The 15605-nt window shown below is 56.6% G+C and overlaps 5 protein-coding genes and 1 non-coding gene across 6 annotated transcripts; 3 read left to right on the top strand and 3 right to left on the bottom strand.

Annotated features, from left to right (window-relative positions):
* Positions 1-1229: 1229 nt before the first annotated feature.
* F5144DRAFT_646414 (uncharacterized protein) lies at positions 1230-3174 on the top strand. Its single transcript, XM_066792891.1, has 4 exons — positions 1230-1585; positions 1695-2384; positions 2439-2646; positions 2718-3174. The coding sequence occupies exons 1-4, from the start codon at positions 1507-1509 to the stop codon at positions 2821-2823; spliced, it is 1083 nt and encodes a 360-aa protein (XP_066645119.1). The 5' UTR covers positions 1230-1506; the 3' UTR covers positions 2824-3174.
* Positions 2951-5299, bottom strand: F5144DRAFT_568855 (S-adenosyl-L-methionine-dependent methyltransferase). The gene is made up of 12 exons (XM_066788667.1): positions 4719-5299; positions 4619-4660; positions 4463-4553; positions 4372-4400; positions 4294-4312; positions 4112-4240; positions 4040-4062; positions 3950-3987; positions 3764-3901; positions 3428-3687; positions 3223-3379; positions 2951-3169 (listed from the first exon to the last, which is right to left on the bottom strand). Exons 1-12 carry the CDS (start codon positions 4872-4874, stop codon positions 3139-3141), a joined length of 1113 nt encoding a protein of 370 aa, XP_066645118.1. The 5' UTR covers positions 4875-5299; the 3' UTR covers positions 2951-3138.
* Positions 5300-7386, top strand: F5144DRAFT_568852 (carbon-nitrogen hydrolase). Its single transcript, XM_066788666.1, has 4 exons — positions 5300-5866; positions 5918-6232; positions 6292-6304; positions 6353-7386. Exons 1-4 carry the CDS (start codon positions 5722-5724, stop codon positions 7377-7379), a joined length of 1500 nt encoding a protein of 499 aa, XP_066645117.1. The 5' UTR covers positions 5300-5721; the 3' UTR covers positions 7380-7386.
* A 318-nt stretch (positions 7387-7704) lies between these two features.
* On the bottom strand, positions 7705-7776 carry F5144DRAFT_t73. Its single transcript has one exon. It is a non-coding gene; the product is annotated as a tRNA-Met (tRNA).
* Positions 7777-8457: 681 nt separating this feature from the next.
* F5144DRAFT_197384 (uncharacterized protein) lies at positions 8458-10288 on the bottom strand. The gene has a single exon (XM_066782872.1). It carries the CDS (start codon positions 9884-9886, stop codon positions 8522-8524), a length of 1365 nt encoding a protein of 454 aa, XP_066645116.1. The 5' UTR covers positions 9887-10288; the 3' UTR covers positions 8458-8521.
* Positions 10289-12601: 2313 nt separating this feature from the next.
* On the top strand, positions 12602-15333 carry F5144DRAFT_601545 (carbon-nitrogen hydrolase; the record flags this gene model as incomplete). Its single annotated transcript, XM_066791156.1, has 3 exons — positions 12602-12746; positions 12819-13158; positions 13209-15333. The coding sequence occupies 3 exons, from the start codon at positions 12602-12604 to the stop codon at positions 15331-15333; spliced, it is 2610 nt and encodes an 869-aa protein (XP_066645115.1).
* Positions 15334-15605: the final 272 nt, after the last annotated feature.

Genomic DNA, 15605 nt, shown 5'->3' with positions numbered 1-15605 from the left:
CAGCATTTTGTTTAGGCAAAGAAAGAAAAGACAAGCGGAAGTAATAGAACGTTTTTAATTTATCATGTAAACGTTCTTTGCCCTCAGTATCCCTCTAGTCTCCTTTTCGTTCTCTTCCTTCCCCTCCTCGCCTACCCCTATTCTCCCAACCCACACACCCCTGTCAGGCATCCCGTTTTGACAAACAAGTTTGGGCTGAGCTGTCGTCATACCCGAGAGACTCTTGGATCTTCATTCTGGCCCCGTGTTTCACACCGGATAGCTGCAGCCACATGGCAGCCCTCGTTCGGCTCGGCGCTTGGTACCTGCAGCTGCTGGTCAAGTCGTCAAGCCGCCGAATGCGGGCCGAACAGTGACAATCGGTTCGACACCTCGGCCCCCTGTGGCCGGCGGCGCTAAAGAAACACGTTTGTTCGCACAGCACAGCAAGCAACGCCTTTGCCTATCTAGATCAAACAACCAACGTGAGTCCGGCATTACACCCGAGAGTGTTGGAGGGCCGGAACGACCGGAGTGTCTTGTGTACAGGTCTGAAGGCCTTGTCCTACCTCAAGTTCCGACGAGACTCACTCACCCCGTGGCTTCCCCTGTTTAGCGAAGCCTAGTTAATCTCAGGCCAGGGCCCCGACATCATTAAAGAGTAGTATCTGGGGATAAAGGGAATTGCTGAAAGTACCATGCGTGCCCAGCTATAACCCTTTGAGCTCCAGTTGACTTCTGGGTGACAACAACCTCAGCATTTTCTAGTTTGTGTACACCTGTTGAACCCACAACTGTGGTTTATGGGGCATTGCCGGTGCTGTTTGCAAAGACTGTCGTGAGATGCGTCGTCAGCTTCCCTCATCCCATGATCCTGAAAGCTCTCAGCGACATCGGGGAGTGGCATCGGACAGACCAACGCCAAGTGTCTGTTGACCTAGTTCAAAACCGTGTTTGCTCTGATGTGAGACCCACGAGGAAACGTTCAGTATCGTGGCCGCAAGTTCTGGCTTGGGACTAAACGATAATTTCGAGGGTTTCCCTTCCCCTGAAACTAAAACCCCATTAGAATTGCAAGTCAGGCTCAGAAGACATGACTTGGAGATAGACTGTAGAAGGGGCTCAAGAAAAAAAAAGCATCTGGCCGAGACTTTGGTTACCCAGCGTTTGACAGGCTCCGTTTATGCAGGAAGCCTAGGCAATCTCGATAAAGTACTTGACAGCCCATCCTTGCCTGTGTTCAACTCCATGTTTCACCCGTCGATATGAGGCACCGTCGTGAGAATGCCAGAGACAATACGCTTTGGTCGTCGGCCCGCTGGTTAGCCACGTTGCGGCGGAATGGTGTCCTCGAGGGAGTATAAGACTAGCTTGCCCGTCATGTCTGGAAAAGAGTAGACACATTCCAGCGGACAGGCGCTCCGGTCACCGCGTCGGTAACATCACATCTGGCTGGCTGCTACTATCTTCCACCACGTCCACGTTTTCAACACCCCTTCATCTACAACAACCATAGCACACCTCGCAATGCGTCTTCTCCCTTTCTTCGTCCCCTTGGCCGCCGCCGAAACCCTCGGCTCATGGACCATCTCGGCCCTCTCCCGCCGTATGTCAAGCCCGCTCACTCTCCCTCACCCCAACTACTTCAACCCTCCCCCCACCTCCCCCAACCCACAAAAGAAACACAACTAACGCCCCGATTCCACACCCCACAGAATGCACCCCCTCCAACACAGCCTGCACCTACACCCTAACTCTCATCACCCCCTCCACCTTCCCCGACCAACAACAACAACTCCAACAACAAACCTGCACCTTCACCATCACCTCCCCCAACCCCAACCAGGACCCCGACCCAAACTCAAACCCCGCCCCCAACCCCGCCAGCCACACCTCCTTCACCGCCATCCCCTGCCACAACAACCCCACCAACACCAACAATCCCAAATACAGATACACACTCAACGGCGGCTGGGACCCAACTAACACCTTCCTCACCCTGGTCCCGACCGACACCACCGACGGGAGCCACACCTTCTTTGGGTATACTGAGAGCGAGCTTGCGGGGGGGAGGGTGGTCGGGGTGAAGGAGGGCGTTGTTTATCCGGCGGGGGAGTTTGGAGGTTCCGGTTCTGGAGGTTCTGAGTCTGAAAGGGTTGGGGAGGGTGTGGGTGTGGGAGGTTCTGGTGTTGGGGGGGGTTATGAGGGGGGCGGTGGAGGTGGTGGTGGTGGTGATGGCGCGGTTGTGGGTAAGAGACGGGGTGGTGGCCGGGCGAGGATGCGTGTTGGGATGGGGGTGATGTCGGAGGGGAGCCGTAAGCTGACGGGAGGGAGAGTGGAGAGGGTCGGAAAGAGGGCCAGCGAGGAGGAGGGGAAGAAGTGGCAGATCAAGGGGCTGGCACGGTGTGAGTTTACTGCCGCCCCCCCTAGCTAAATCACGGCTGACAATACCTCAACAGTCCCCGACCAAGGCGCCAACACGACAACCTGGCAGTTCACGATCGTACACACCGGCGGCAAGGAAACACATTGCTCGCCGACGTCGCCCACCAGCGACCCCGTGGGCAGCTTTTACGGCATCCCCTGCGGCACAAACGATGGCGCAGACTTCAAAGCTTCGTGGGGGTACAACAGCGACTCTGACAGTGCCGTCATGACGCTGTGTTAGTAAGTGTCCCCTCAACACGCCGCTACTGCCTCCCTAAAATCTACAAAAACAGAGCTCTGACCATGACTAGCGTGCCGCACGGAACAGACGCGTGGTTCGGGTTCGAGCAGGTCTCTCACAACCAGTGGCTTGGCGATTCTAAAAAGGAGGCCGTCTATTATACGGGTTGTGGTTGAGGAGCAAAGCTGCGAGGCGAGGGTCGACAGCATCAAAGAACAATGTGGCTCCTTTTGGCTGACGTGGTTCCGGGGGAACTCCTTCCGGCCTGTCACATTCTTTAGAACCTACGCAATGAGTTCCGTATGGGCGGTCAACGCAAAAATCATTCGCTTGTCTATGGCTCTAATCTCGGCAAGGAGGTATGGTGAAAATGAACAAAACTCGGTTAATTAGAACCCTCTGTCCGTGTGAGATATCCCGCATCAGAGTGACACAGGCAGCCTAGCCTGGCACAGGTAAAGATTCCTCGACCTGTCGGTTCGGGCTGCCCCTCACTCGGGCTTCCGTCCATAAACGACCACCCTGCAGATCCAATGGTTAGCACGGCTCGTATATGACCCGGAAACGAGACTTACATGGGCCAATAGGCATGTATGCTTCGGTCCTTCAAGTCCTTCCGGACACCGACCAGAAAGGTTTCCACCTCGGTGGCCGACCAGCCCAGGATATTGGTGAAGAGCATTATGCTAACCCCCTGGATACCGGAAAGGATATTCTCCGAGGACCAAGCGCCTGTCAGCGGGTTAGTGGGAATCGTCCAAGCCAGTATGGCTCTCTTACCTATCTCCTTGTGCTTGTTATCCTTGGCCCATGTGTTGATAGGCCACTTGTACTCAGTTTGGACCACATCCTGGAACCCGGCATCCAATAGTTGCTGCTTGTATGAAGCTGCCGACTTCATCGAGGCCCCATGCTTCTCGCTCGCCTCGACCAGATAGCGGTTCCACTGCGCAAGCGGGGAACCCTCTGGTAAGCTGCCGTCATCGCACGATAGCGGCAAGACATCGGCCAGCTCGGCGTAGCCGCCCGGATTTAGGTGTCTGGGCGAGAACGTGAGTGTTAGCGAGGGGCTCTCCTAGACTACGTAGATTGGTGTAATGAGAAACAGCAGCTCACTGGTAGAACTGCCCAATTAGCCTTGGCCAGTTTTTGATGGACCCTGTTAGCATGCGGGCATATATGAAGTCAAATTTGGTAGCGAAAGCCCAGTCGTTCTCGAGGTCGTCAACGAAAAATTCGGCATTGGGCGGGACGCTAGCTTCGTAAGCAGGGTTACAGGTAGTAGCGGTATGAGTAACTCACAAGGACGGCTGGATGGGGCTCAGATCAACACCGACGACCTGGCAACGGTGAGTGAGCGATCCTATCACGCGGGAGGCATAGGATACATACTGCTACATCGGGGTGTTCGTCGGCTGGAGAAGGTTAACAGCCTGCAATCAACATCAACACGGGACAACGTACCAAACTCTATGGCCCAGATGCCGGTCCCAGTGCCGGCATCGAGGACTCGGTTGAGCGGCCTGTCCTTTCCAGCAGGTGAGAGAAACAGGTGGTTGTCTTGGCACAGCAGGAAGAGGTTGTGCTGCAGGTCTGGGGTCAGTGAGCATGGTGAAGGCGGTTTCGCAGCCGTGGCGCTGACTTACCTAGGCGCTCATTCTCTGTCTAATTTGGAACCGTCAGCAGGTGAGGTTGAATGAAAGTGGAAGTGTTTCACAACTTACTTCGTCATTGGGCAGGAAGTACGCGGCTTCTATGTGTCGTGGAACGTGTCAGCCGACCGGGCGCACAGCTGCATCCTGAAATAGCACTAACCGCTTGCCCTATAGGCATGGTAAGTACGGCCATTCTCCTCGCGGAACTTGAAGATGCTTGACGAGACGGATGTTGTGTCGCTCACGCCGGTCTAGAAGCAGTAAGCACAACGCATCCAAACTACATACGCCGGCATGGATCAACAGGCTAGCTTACCGTGCTGAAGAGGGAGTCGACGTCGCTGTCACGCTCATCATCCTGTATATCACATCAAGATATCAGCGCTGTTTCCCGTCCTTATCATGAGGTCGCTCACATCGGCTTCAAGAGGTCCAGTGGTGCCCGGTGGGCTCGCCGCGGACTGCGGGCTAACGGGGCCGGGCGAACCGGAGGCGGCCCGTGGTGGAGACGCTTTCGTAGCGCTGCTAGGGCTGGTGGGGCTTTTGGAGCCTTTCCGAGACGAGTCGCCCATGATCAACAACAAGGGGGTGATTGGATGACGTCTTATTGAGCGCGCTGCAATGATTCAACACCGGCTATGAAATTGAATCCGGGAGATGGAGTGGTCGTGACGGGCGGCGGGCGGCGAGAGAACCGGACACATTTGAGTGAGCATCGATGTCGTGTTGAGGTCAAGGGCCTTTCTGAGTTGCAGGCTCGGCTGCAGATTGCAGGCCTGCAGCGGGTGGCTTTCCCGGCTCTTTCATCCGGTAGGGAGGGGTCGCCAATCGAGGGACCAGAACGTGGCCAGGTTCATGCGGGAGCCAGGCATTGGTGCGTGGGGTTTGGCCGAGACTGCGACGTGTTGGTTCGAGATGCAGCATTTTTTGCAGGGAAACCAGGGAAAATTGGGGGAGAGGCGCGTGGGGAGACACGGAGAGATGCCGAGGAGGATGGGATTGCAGGAAAGAACCCCAAGAGCTAGCCCGTTTGCGGGTAACTCTTCGTGCCTTCTCGTCAGGGAGTTGACGGTATCACACCCCACAAGTTCTGGGCCGTCAGATACCCAACGATACGGTAATTTATACATCCCCGATTGCGACTTGCGATGTTTTCGGCTTCTTGTTACATCGTCTGATCTTGCCATGAACTGCGCCTCACCTCCCATACTGACGCCGTAGAAACAAGATAAAAATACCCGCGCTTGTATTTTGGGACAACGCGTCTTATTCTGTCTATTTTGGACAAAATAGGGGTTAGTCGCCTTAGAATATCCGACCTTTCTGGCTCCCCGGACGAAGACTATTCATGCCCAACCTATACTTCACATCCTGTTACGCATCCTCTTACGTGTATTAATAGTTACCGCCGACGTCAACATGAGGATCGGGTGTCTCCAGTTCGCACCGAAAGTGGGCGATGTACCAAACAACATTACGCGAGCCGAAGCCGTCCTCTCAAGGGCAGACCCGGCCGACAGGGAGGACTTGGACCTCCTCGTTCTCCCCGAGATGGCCTTTAGCGGTATGCGCATTTCTGGGCTCAGACGAGCAAGCACCTGACTGACTCTGTCAGGCTACAACTTCAAATCAAAAGAGCACATCTTGCCGCATCTTGAACCAACTGCGTCCGGTGTTAGTTCGCAGTGGGCGCGCACCACTGCACGCAAGTACAACTGCACCGTTGCCGTCGGGTATCCGGAAAAGACCGAGATAGCAGGGGTTGAGCCAGAATACTACAACTCTCTTGTAGTGATCGGCAGCAACGGTGAGAAGCTGGCCGATTACAGCAAGTCATTCCTGTACTATACAGACGCCACATGGGCCCACGAGGGACGAGGCTTCTACGGGGGAAAGCTGGGCCGCCTGGGGCAGACTGCCTTGGGGATATGTATGTGATACCGTGATGCCGTCCCCCGCAGACACCTTGTACTGACAATGACAACTCAGGCATGGATATCAAGTAAGGATACTTTGAGTATACCATGCCAGGACCCGGCTGACAATGTAGCCCCTACAAATTCGAAGCACCCTGGGACGCCTACGAATTCGCCTTCCACATTCTGCGCGTGCGGGCGAACCTCGTCATCCTCTCCACAGCGTGGCTGACCAACGACGAGCAAAGCGCCTTCTTGTCAGACCCAGAGGCGCCAGACATGAGCACACTCGCCTACTGGGTCGCGAGACTCGAGCCAGTGATCGGGGCGCACAGCTCCGAGGAGACCATCGTGGTGTTCGCCAACCGCAGCGGCGTCGAAGACGAGGCCACGTACGCCGGCAGCAGCACCGTCATCGGGATCAAGGACGGCGAGGTCTCCGTGTACGGCATCCTCGGGCGCGGCGTCGAGGAGCTGCTGGTCGTCGACACCGACGACCCCCCATTCGGGAAACTCGTCAGCCGCCGCGAGGTGCCGGTTCCCGGCGAACCGGGCGCGCCGCCAGCACCACCCGCAAAACAAGAAGAGGACCCAAAGGACGACGGTCCGCCCAAGAGCGCTGGCCCCGGCACCGGCGGCGTGGGCTACGTCGATTCACCAACCCTCCCTTCAGGCTTCGCGCCGCGGACCTCAAACCACAATCACAACCACAAAACACACCACCACACCATCCCAACAACACCAACCCCACCCCCACCCCCCCAACCAACCCGCCAACCCCACACCCGACCCAGACCCAAACTCTCCCTCCAAACCAACCTCCCCATCCCATCCCCCGCCGCAGCCCTCCCCTCACCTGACAACGACGACGACGACACGCACTCACTCTCGGCCATCCCGATCTTCGTCGACGTCTACACACCCGACGAGCCCAACGAGCCTGACGAAACCACCACCTGGCGGGACGGGGCGGTTAGGTTTGGCTTCGACGCCCTCTCGCCGTGGAATGGGGCGAGTTGGTGCTCGGCGTCAGGGTCGGGGTCGGCCTCGGGTGTGTCGTCGCCATTGGGGTCGCATTGTGGGGGGGTGATACGTGTTGTGGCAAGTCCGAGTGTTTTTGGAGGGGGGTTGTTGGGGGGAGGAGGGGGGGTTTGTGTTTGAGGGGAGGGGTGGGGTGGGTTTTTTTGGATGTGGATGATGATATGATCTGATTGTTAAGAAATGGGCATTTGGGTTGTTATGTGTGGTGTGTGCATGAATGGCGTTGCGGGTTGGATGGGATAGGGGTATGATTGGGCATGGTGGCAAAACGAAGCAGCTCGATCAAGAAGAATTGTTGCGAGGTTAACTACTTGGATAGGTGAATGGTGCTCAATTGTGCTGGAATTTTTGTTGTGGGACAAAAGTGTGACTCAAATATGCCAAAAAGTAAATAAACCCCCTACAACACCCCTGAAATACCAAAAGGTGAACCAAAAGATAAGTCTAGCACCAGCTCGTTTCGATCGAGCGACCTCCGGGTTATGAGCCCGGCGCTCTTCCCCTGAGCTATGGTGCTTGTTCTTGCGTTTCTTGTTGGAATTGAACTGTGGCGGAGGGGTATATCTGCTTGCAAACGTCCTCAATTTCTTTGTCCCAAAAGTGAGGCGCGCTTTAGTCATGATGAGAGTGGGTCATGGTAGGCCTGGGGAACCCAATCACAGCCAGTCATCCACAGCAGCCCTGGACCCACTTTTAGGCACTCTCAGCATTCATGGTGACCTTTGGTCAGCTCGCAAGATTGAGGACGGAAGGAGGCCATAGAGGAAAAGGGTGAGATTTGGGGGCGGAGAAGTACCGGGTAACTGAAATGAAAAAAAACAAAAAAAAAACACTAAAAATGGAAAGAAACGAAAAGGGAATGATGGTATCAAACTAACCAAGCAGTACCGTTAAGACGTCTGCAAGCTACGCTCAACAATGTGCATCTCATTAACCAAAAGGCATCTTGGTCAAGGCACAGAGTTTTGTGATGGACTAAAACCCCAAATTCTCATTCCACATCAGATAGTCATACACACAAACACAAATACAACGCTCCAACGATGCCGACCGCCCAACCAAGACCCTTTACCAGCCCGCCATATATGCCCCTTTCCCAAAGTATGCGCCGTCACCCCAAACCCTATATCATGATTACAAGAAGATAATAATACAACCCACCAAGCGATACACACCCACAACAAACCGCACACAAAAAAGAACACCTCAGCCAGCCACCATATCGTAACAAAGCCCACACACATCCTCCTCCTCCACACCACTTATCCCTCAACCCTCCCAGGCGACCTCGGCGACCTCCCAGGCGACCTCCAACCCCCCCACCCCCACCACCCCCCGGACCGCCTTCCATCCCCAGCCTGCCCCGGCGGCGGCGCAAAATACGGCCTCGCCGTCAGCGGCGGGCTCAATCCCGACCGGCTGCCCCCTCTCCCATACCCGTATCCATTCCCAGGAGCCGGTTGACCGCTACCGCTACCGTGCGCGGGACCGCCTGAGGGGAGGGGAGCGGTGGCGGGCGCTGTGGGGAGGGGGAGGGTCGGGGCGTGGATTTTGATGGGGGAGGGGCGGGAGAAGTTGCGTTTGAGGGATTGGTTTCTTGGAGGGTGGGCGTTGGGGTTGGGTGGGTTGAGGGTGGGTAGGTTGTTGAGGGTGTTGTTGGTGTTGTTGTTTGGTGGGCGGTAGATGTGTGGTTGGGGTTGCGGTTGGAGTTGCCACGCTTGGCTTTGGATCCGGAGTTTTGGCCGGGCGGGCGGGCTGTGGGCTGGTGGGAATAGAGAAAAGGCCGGGCGGGGACGGCCGCGTGGGAGGTGCGAGCTGCGCTTGGGTGTTTGTGATGCTGGCGGTGCTGGTAAGGGGAGGGATGGAGGTGGGACGTGGACCCATGGTTCGCCGGCGGGGTTGAGGTAGACTATTGGTTTCCCGCTGCCGATGGGCTTTCGCCGGGGGAATGTTCGCGCTTTCATGGGCGGGGTTGTTGAGGAAGGTGGGGTGGGGGGTGGTACTGGGACTGGTCGGGGCGGCGGCGTGGCGGGCAGCTCGGCGACAGAAGGGTTGTGGGAGTGGCGAGACTGTTGGTGGCCATAGTAGCGGAGGGCGATGATTGTGTCGACGCTTCGGCGGTCACGGGGTTGTGGTTGCGGGGAGCTAGGGGCGTCGTTGTTGTCTTCGCAATATCCCAGGTCCAGTAACGCCCGAGTAGAGAGCGAGGACGAGCTTGATGGAGACGACGGCACTGTGGGTGGTGTTTCCGGTCTGGCGGCGACGGTCTGGTATTTCTTGGTGTTGGGATACATCTTTGCTGCTTGTCTACGCCTTGCGGTCCGGCGACGGTAGGCGAATAAAAGGAAGATTCCAGCAAAAAGGAGCAGGGCTGCCCCCACGGTAATGGCCACGACGGCGATCACCGGGAGTGATCTGTCGGTCTCGGCGGCGGTTGATGGATCGGCAGCCGGTGGAGGACTAGGGTCGGGGCGGGATCCAACGTACGGCGGCTCCGTACAACACGGACCGACGTCCACGGTCAACACGCTGCCGGTGAGTTCGAGGGTGGGAAGCGCCTGGGCGGCCTGTGTCGTCTGCCGCTGGTCAATATGCAAAGTAACCCGAGGTCTTACTCGGAGCGCCATGCATCGCAGACTTTCTAGAACCCCGGGACCAAGGGAACGGGTTGACTTCCATTCCCCAACCGCGCGGAAGCGAGGGCATATGGCTTATAAGCGCGAACATGGCAGGCCGAGCGGCACGAGGGCAGAATACCAGAGATAAAGGTACAACCACTTGGCGACCACCTTTGGGTTATTCTGCCTCACTCCCGCGCACTAGCTGCCAGGAACGAAGCATCCCGGAGGCGGTGCCCGTTGGCCCACGGTACCGGCTCGAGAACATGAATAGGACGGGTAGGGTGGTACCGCTGACGATGTTGCGGCGCAGGCGGTCGGCAAAGACGGTGGTACGCAACCAGGCGCCGTGAATACCACCCTCCGTCCGGAATAGGGCTTGTTGGCGGGAGATTAAGCGCCAGCGCGCTTAAACAAATTCCAGTTGGAATCGGCTGGCATTTAGCAAGCTACTTTGGCAAGTTTGCAAACCTCAAAGAGCCGGGGTGGATTTTTTGGCCACCGGCACCAACAACAATGTTGGTAGCCAAGTACGCCTCCGGCATATGCCTTAGAAAAAGGGGCAAGGGGAGCCAGAGGGGGCAGAGGGGGCGAACGGGGCCAAGACCAACTGCGCCGCCAAAGGTCCTCAACTCCAAGTAGTGTACAATGCGCGGTTGTCCTGCATGGAGGCGTGTATAGTACGTGGTATCCGCGGTGTTGGTGTACGACCAAAAGGAGCTGCGGCTAACGCCAGTCTAACTGGGGAAACAGCCTTCGCGATTCCATACTAAGCAACAGTTTTGGTAGGATGTGGTAGTGAATTCGACGAAAATGGAAAACAATGGCCCAAATTATTTAGACGCGCCGCCTATTTTGGCTCGCCCGCAGGAAAATGGGAGGGTGTCAGCGCTTATTCAGAAGCACGCAGAATCCTCGTGGCGGCCATGGATGCAACCGAAGCGATATGCAAGCCACATATCGGTTTCGTCAGGAGACCCCATGTCTTTTCTGTGGCAGGTGCCTTTGTCAACAAATTTTGGTGGTGGCTGAGAATATACCCAAGGAATCTGTACTCTGATCTTTTGGTCTCTCGCCCGTTTCAGATTAAAGAGTTGGTGGTGTTGGCTGGCAAGTTCCTTTGAGGCGGAACGCAACTCGGCGGCCACAAATCCGGGTTGCAGTTAGGGGGGCGGGGGCGATGCCGGGCTCCTAAGGTAGCACGGTATGGGGGTATGGAGGTGTGGCCGGTGGTATGGCCGGCTTAGGTCGAGGCCCGAGTCCGCCGTCTGAGGTTTCAACCCTTGATGCCACCGAAATCGCCGGAAACGGCACGACAGCCGCAGCACAGTTGCTGCCGAGTACCTATGCAAGGTCCACACCCACGAGAGTTAGGTTGTTGCAAAAGCGGGTTTGCTGCACGGGCCGTGGGTATAAGTGGAGGGAAACATTTCTCTTTCTATCTGCAACTGCCGCCGATGCAGCAGGCAGGTGGTTCTATCCAAGGCCGTTCTGGGAGATGCACAGTGAGAACCCCGCAGCAGGATTTCGAAAATGGATGGAAAGAGACGAAATAAAAATGTCAATATATCTAGACAAATACAAATTATGATAGAACAGGGCCATTGTTTGTCCAGGGCAAGGGCATCATTTTCCTTTCTTCTCTGAGCGAAGGGTCGTGGAAGACTTACAGCGCAGTGAGGTTGATAGGTAGGTGAGGAGGGAGGGTTGTGGCCTGGGGGGCCGCCCCCATCTGATTTGAGGCCACCCCGGCCCGTTTCTTGGCGAAGTCGTCCGTTTCACCCCCGTCAATCGTCTTGCCCAATCAGCATCGTTAGACCCAAGTTTGTTTCAACCGTCCTTCTGTTCATTGGCTGATTTCTGTTAGCTCGGAATCCACTCCAGCGTGCGAATCCCCACCGGCTCCGCCCGCTCGATCGCAGAATGCACGACCGGGATGGTGGGGGATGTGATGGAATGGCACGATGGCTGCTGGTCGCTGCTTCCCAGCTCCCCATGGGCACTTCCTCAGTGATTCAATATTCCTAGCACAATCTGACGCCTGTGCGACAAAAATAACGAAAAGAAAAGGATTGAAACACCCTCCGAACTACGAAAACCATTCTATCGCTTCACACATCTGATTTCCATTCTTGCTCTCGATCGATCTCGCTTGCGCAACGCCCTCACAGTAGTTGGAATCCTTTCCGTCCCCCTCGGCAGTGGCCGGGCACGGGTCTGCCGGTGGAGGTCGTTTCAAGCCCAGCTAGTGCAGAGTAGTGCAGAAAGCAGCAGGATGGAAGCAGAGTCCCTGCAGCGTGACACCATCACGTCGAATGGCGGGCGCTTACAGGCTGACACTCTCGGCCACTCTCGACCACTTGCCCCAATCAGCCGGCTGACCGTTTCCATGGTGCCACCAACCTTTGACCTTGGTTGACCTTGGCTTCCAAAAATACATCCCAAGACAGGCCTGAACACGACTGTGCCGCTCCGTTTCCCGCTCCCCGCCTCCCGGAGGCTTGCCCCTTGTTCTCGTCAGGTGCTTCCCTTGATCGACCACCCTTCCTGTTTCCCGTCTGCCCGAGGCCACATGAATCCCCTCATCTTGCTATCAACCGTAATGGCCCGTCACCGTCAACATTGACCGTCGAGGAACCTGATTTCGGGGTCGGTTCGAGCAGACTTGTTTGGTTGCTGCTATCCAGTGGATGTTGCCCTGGGAGAGCTCCCAGTTTTGTCATCATGAAGATTGCCTGCTTGCAGTTCGACTCCCAAGTTGGTGACGTCGATGACAACCTCAACCGTGCGGATGCCGTCCTCGACAAGATAGATCCCGAGGATCTCGATAGCCTCGACTTGCTTGTCCTGCCAGAGCTAGCCTTCAGTGGTAGGTGCCATTCCCTCGAGTTCCCGCCGCCGTTTGGCCGTGGATCTCCAGCTGGGAATTAACATGACCTAGGTTACAACTTCAAGTCGTTGCAGCACATCGCCCCCTGCCTCGAAGAGGCTGGCTCCGGCATCACTTCTCTTTGGGCGCAGACCACTGCACTCAAGCATGACTGCACCGTTGTTGTGGGTTACCCCGAGAAAGTGGACGTCTCGGCAAATTGGCCAGCATCCCCTGAGTACTATAACTCGGCTCTTGCCATAAACGGCGATGGAGACACCGTCGGCAATTACAGGAAGTCTTTCTTGTTCTACACCGATGAGACTTGGGCTTTAGAGGGCGGCAATGGGTTCTTCAAAGGCGAGATTGCCGGTCTTGGAAACGTCGCCTTGGGTATCGGTACCGATCTCAAGTAGGTCTCATGGCCCCCACCATACCTATGTCCGTCCGCTGACATCACAGCCCTTACAAACTTGAAGCCCCCTGGGACGCCTTCGAGTTTGGTTTCCATGTTTCCAAAGCGCAGGCGAACGTGGTGATAGTATCCATGGCCTGGCAGACACACCAGGATCCCGATGTATTCGGCGCCAACCCCGCAGAACCCGATATCGAGACACTTGTCTATTGGGTCCAGCGACTCGAGCCCCTGATCCGCGCAGACAAAGAGGAGGAGGTCATCGTCGTCTTTTGCAACAGGGCCGGATCTGAGACGGAAGCCACATACACCGGTACGAGCGCTGTCATCGGCATTAAGCGGGGCGAGGTGTTCGTCTATGGAGTTTTGGGGCGTGGCGTGGACGACCTGCTCATTGTCGATACGGACCAGCCGCCCATGAGCAAGCTCACGGATGCCGACGCTGTAGAGCGCGACGACATTCTCACCGAGAAGCCTACCTCACATGTAGAGAAGGACCTGCGAACGCACCAAATCTCGGACAATACCCTCTCGGAAGAGAGCGAAGCCCCGTGCTATCTTGTCGACTCTGGACTCGGCCCCGAACTCAACAGCCCCCAACAGCCAACCTCTCCCAAGTTACCTTGGCTAGCGCAAATCCCCCAGCCAGGTGACACCCCCACAGACACTCGGTCCCCTACTCGTCTGCAAATTCCCACCTCCCCGACTCGTCTGCAAATCCCTACGCGGCCCCAGTTCGACGAATACATCACCATAGACAGTGCCATCTCAGATGATGTCATAATCGACACGCCGGCTGTAGGAGACACCCCAGCCTTGGACCGTCGCTTAATCCGCCCCAAGCTCGCGAACCCTTCATCGCCGTGGAGGTTCCCCAGCAAGCAGAGCCCGTATCCTTGGCACCATCATGATGGGTCACACTCTTCGGTTTTTGGTGCCGGGGCTGCCATGACACCCATCACCCCGTTTGACGAGGACGGTTGGAGTTCGACACCGATCGAACAGAAGGCGCCGCCCCAATGGTTTTGGAAGCACGAGCCGACGTTGTCGGCTTTGAAGGAGTCGATCGTGGAGGAGGATGAGGAGGAGCCGGATGAATCACCAAACACAAAAGCGCCACAGCCTGGGGCGGAAAGTGAACCGAAACAAATGCAGTTCGAGACGGAAAATACTGTTTCCAAGAGTGACAACAGGCAAGAAGAAGAGGAGGATGAAGTGCTCGAGCTAGAACCGGAGGCCACCCCTCTGAACGACTGGGCCGAACTCGCCGACGTTTTGGGGGGGCTAAAAGTGCGACCCGGCTCAGCATTCGATTTCAGGTCGTCCCACAACGACAGGCCTAGCTCGCCAAAGTCACGATATCCACCTCGGGATACAAGTCCCATCCGGCTCTTCCAGCCATCCGAGTTAAGTTATGGGGAACAGGAACAGACCGCATGGGGCATGGCCGATTCGGATCCGACACGGTCGGTGGTTGGGAACGTCTGGGGCGATGGCGACGATGACAGAGAACGGAATGCATTATTCACCTTTGCTAGGCCGTCTAGCAGGGCAAGTCACCGATCACTCCAGAGGGGCCACTCGTTCGACAACACCAGTGGCAACGGGGGGCACGGTCAGTGGGCAAGCAAACGTCAGCCATCCCGTCTCCGGCACGCCATATTCGCGGACGACGTTGCAGACGAAATTATAGACGATGAGCCGGACTACGACTCCCCCGATGACGACTACAGCCCTAGGCGTAGAGGCAGAAGCCGCGGCAGACAACCCAGCTCCCACCCCCCTACTACGCTCGACCAGCAACAGCCACCCCCCCAAACCAGCACCACCACCAAACACCCCACCCCCCTCTCCATCGACCCCACAATCGCCACCAACCACCACCACCAACACCAACAGGCAACCACCCCCAGCCTCTGCTCAGCGACTTCAGCCACCTCGACAACATCCGTCTCAACATTCGCCGACTCGCACCTCGGGTTGGGAGACCCCGTTCTCCCACGGGTGGATGCCGGTGATGAGGAGGGTTTGGAGGATGAGTTGGTGCCTCTTGGTGGGTATGCTGGTGGTGGTGGTGCTGAACCGGGGGTTGTTGTGCTTTCTGGTGGGGTTGGGAAAGGGGAGGGGGGTTGGTTTGTGGAGGAGAGAGGGGTGGCTGCGAGGGGGGGTTAGGGGTGGTGGTTGGGTTGTGGAGGGAGGGGGCGGTGGGTTTATGATGTTATGATATGATGCCGGGGCTTGCATGTGGAATGGGGGTTATGGGGTACAAAAGAGCTGGGAGGGGCGGTGGTGTTGGGGTTGAGTTCAGTTGGGGGGGTTGAGGGGACAATGGGGGCTGGGGGGAAGAAGATGGAGATATGTTGTTGCTGTTTTAAGTGTATCATACCTGCATAACTAGCTACGGCATACATGGTATCTGTTTGTTTTCATTCCATGCTCACTTT

This window comes from Chaetomium tenue (genome assembly GCF_020726465.1).
Source record: "Chaetomium tenue strain MPI-SDFR-AT-0079 chromosome Unknown F5144scaffold_3, whole genome shotgun sequence".
NCBI lineage: Eukaryota > Fungi > Ascomycota > Sordariomycetes > Sordariales > Chaetomiaceae > Chaetomium > Chaetomium tenue.
This window is presented reverse-complemented; position numbering and strand designations above follow the sequence as displayed.

Coding starts and splice junctions, on each gene's coding strand:
- F5144DRAFT_568852 (XM_066788666.1), top strand. CDS start 5,722: ATGAGGATCGGGTGTCTCCAGTTCGCACCGAAAGTGGGCGATGTACCA. Junction 5,867..5,917: donor CCCCGAGATGGCCTTTAGCG/GTATGCGCATTT, acceptor TGACTCTGTCAG/GCTACAACTTCAAATCAAAA.
- F5144DRAFT_568855 (XM_066788667.1), bottom strand. CDS start 4,874: ATGGGCGACTCGTCTCGGAAAGGCTCCAAAAGCCCCACCAGCCCTAGC. Junction 3,988..4,039: donor ACGAACACCCCGATGTAGCA/GTATGTATCCTA, acceptor CACCGTTGCCAG/GTCGTCGGTGTTGATCTGAG. Junction 3,380..3,427: donor TAACAAGCACAAGGAGATAG/GTAAGAGAGCCA, acceptor ACCCGCTGACAG/GCGCTTGGTCCTCGGAGAAT.
- F5144DRAFT_646414 (XM_066792891.1), top strand. CDS start 1,507: ATGCGTCTTCTCCCTTTCTTCGTCCCCTTGGCCGCCGCCGAAACCCTC. Junction 1,586..1,694: donor CATCTCGGCCCTCTCCCGCC/GTATGTCAAGCC, acceptor CACACCCCACAG/AATGCACCCCCTCCAACACA. Junction 2,647..2,717: donor GCCGTCATGACGCTGTGTTA/GTAAGTGTCCCC, acceptor GACCATGACTAG/CGTGCCGCACGGAACAGACG.
- F5144DRAFT_197384 (XM_066782872.1), bottom strand. CDS start 9,886: ATGGCGCTCCGAGTAAGACCTCGGGTTACTTTGCATATTGACCAGCGG.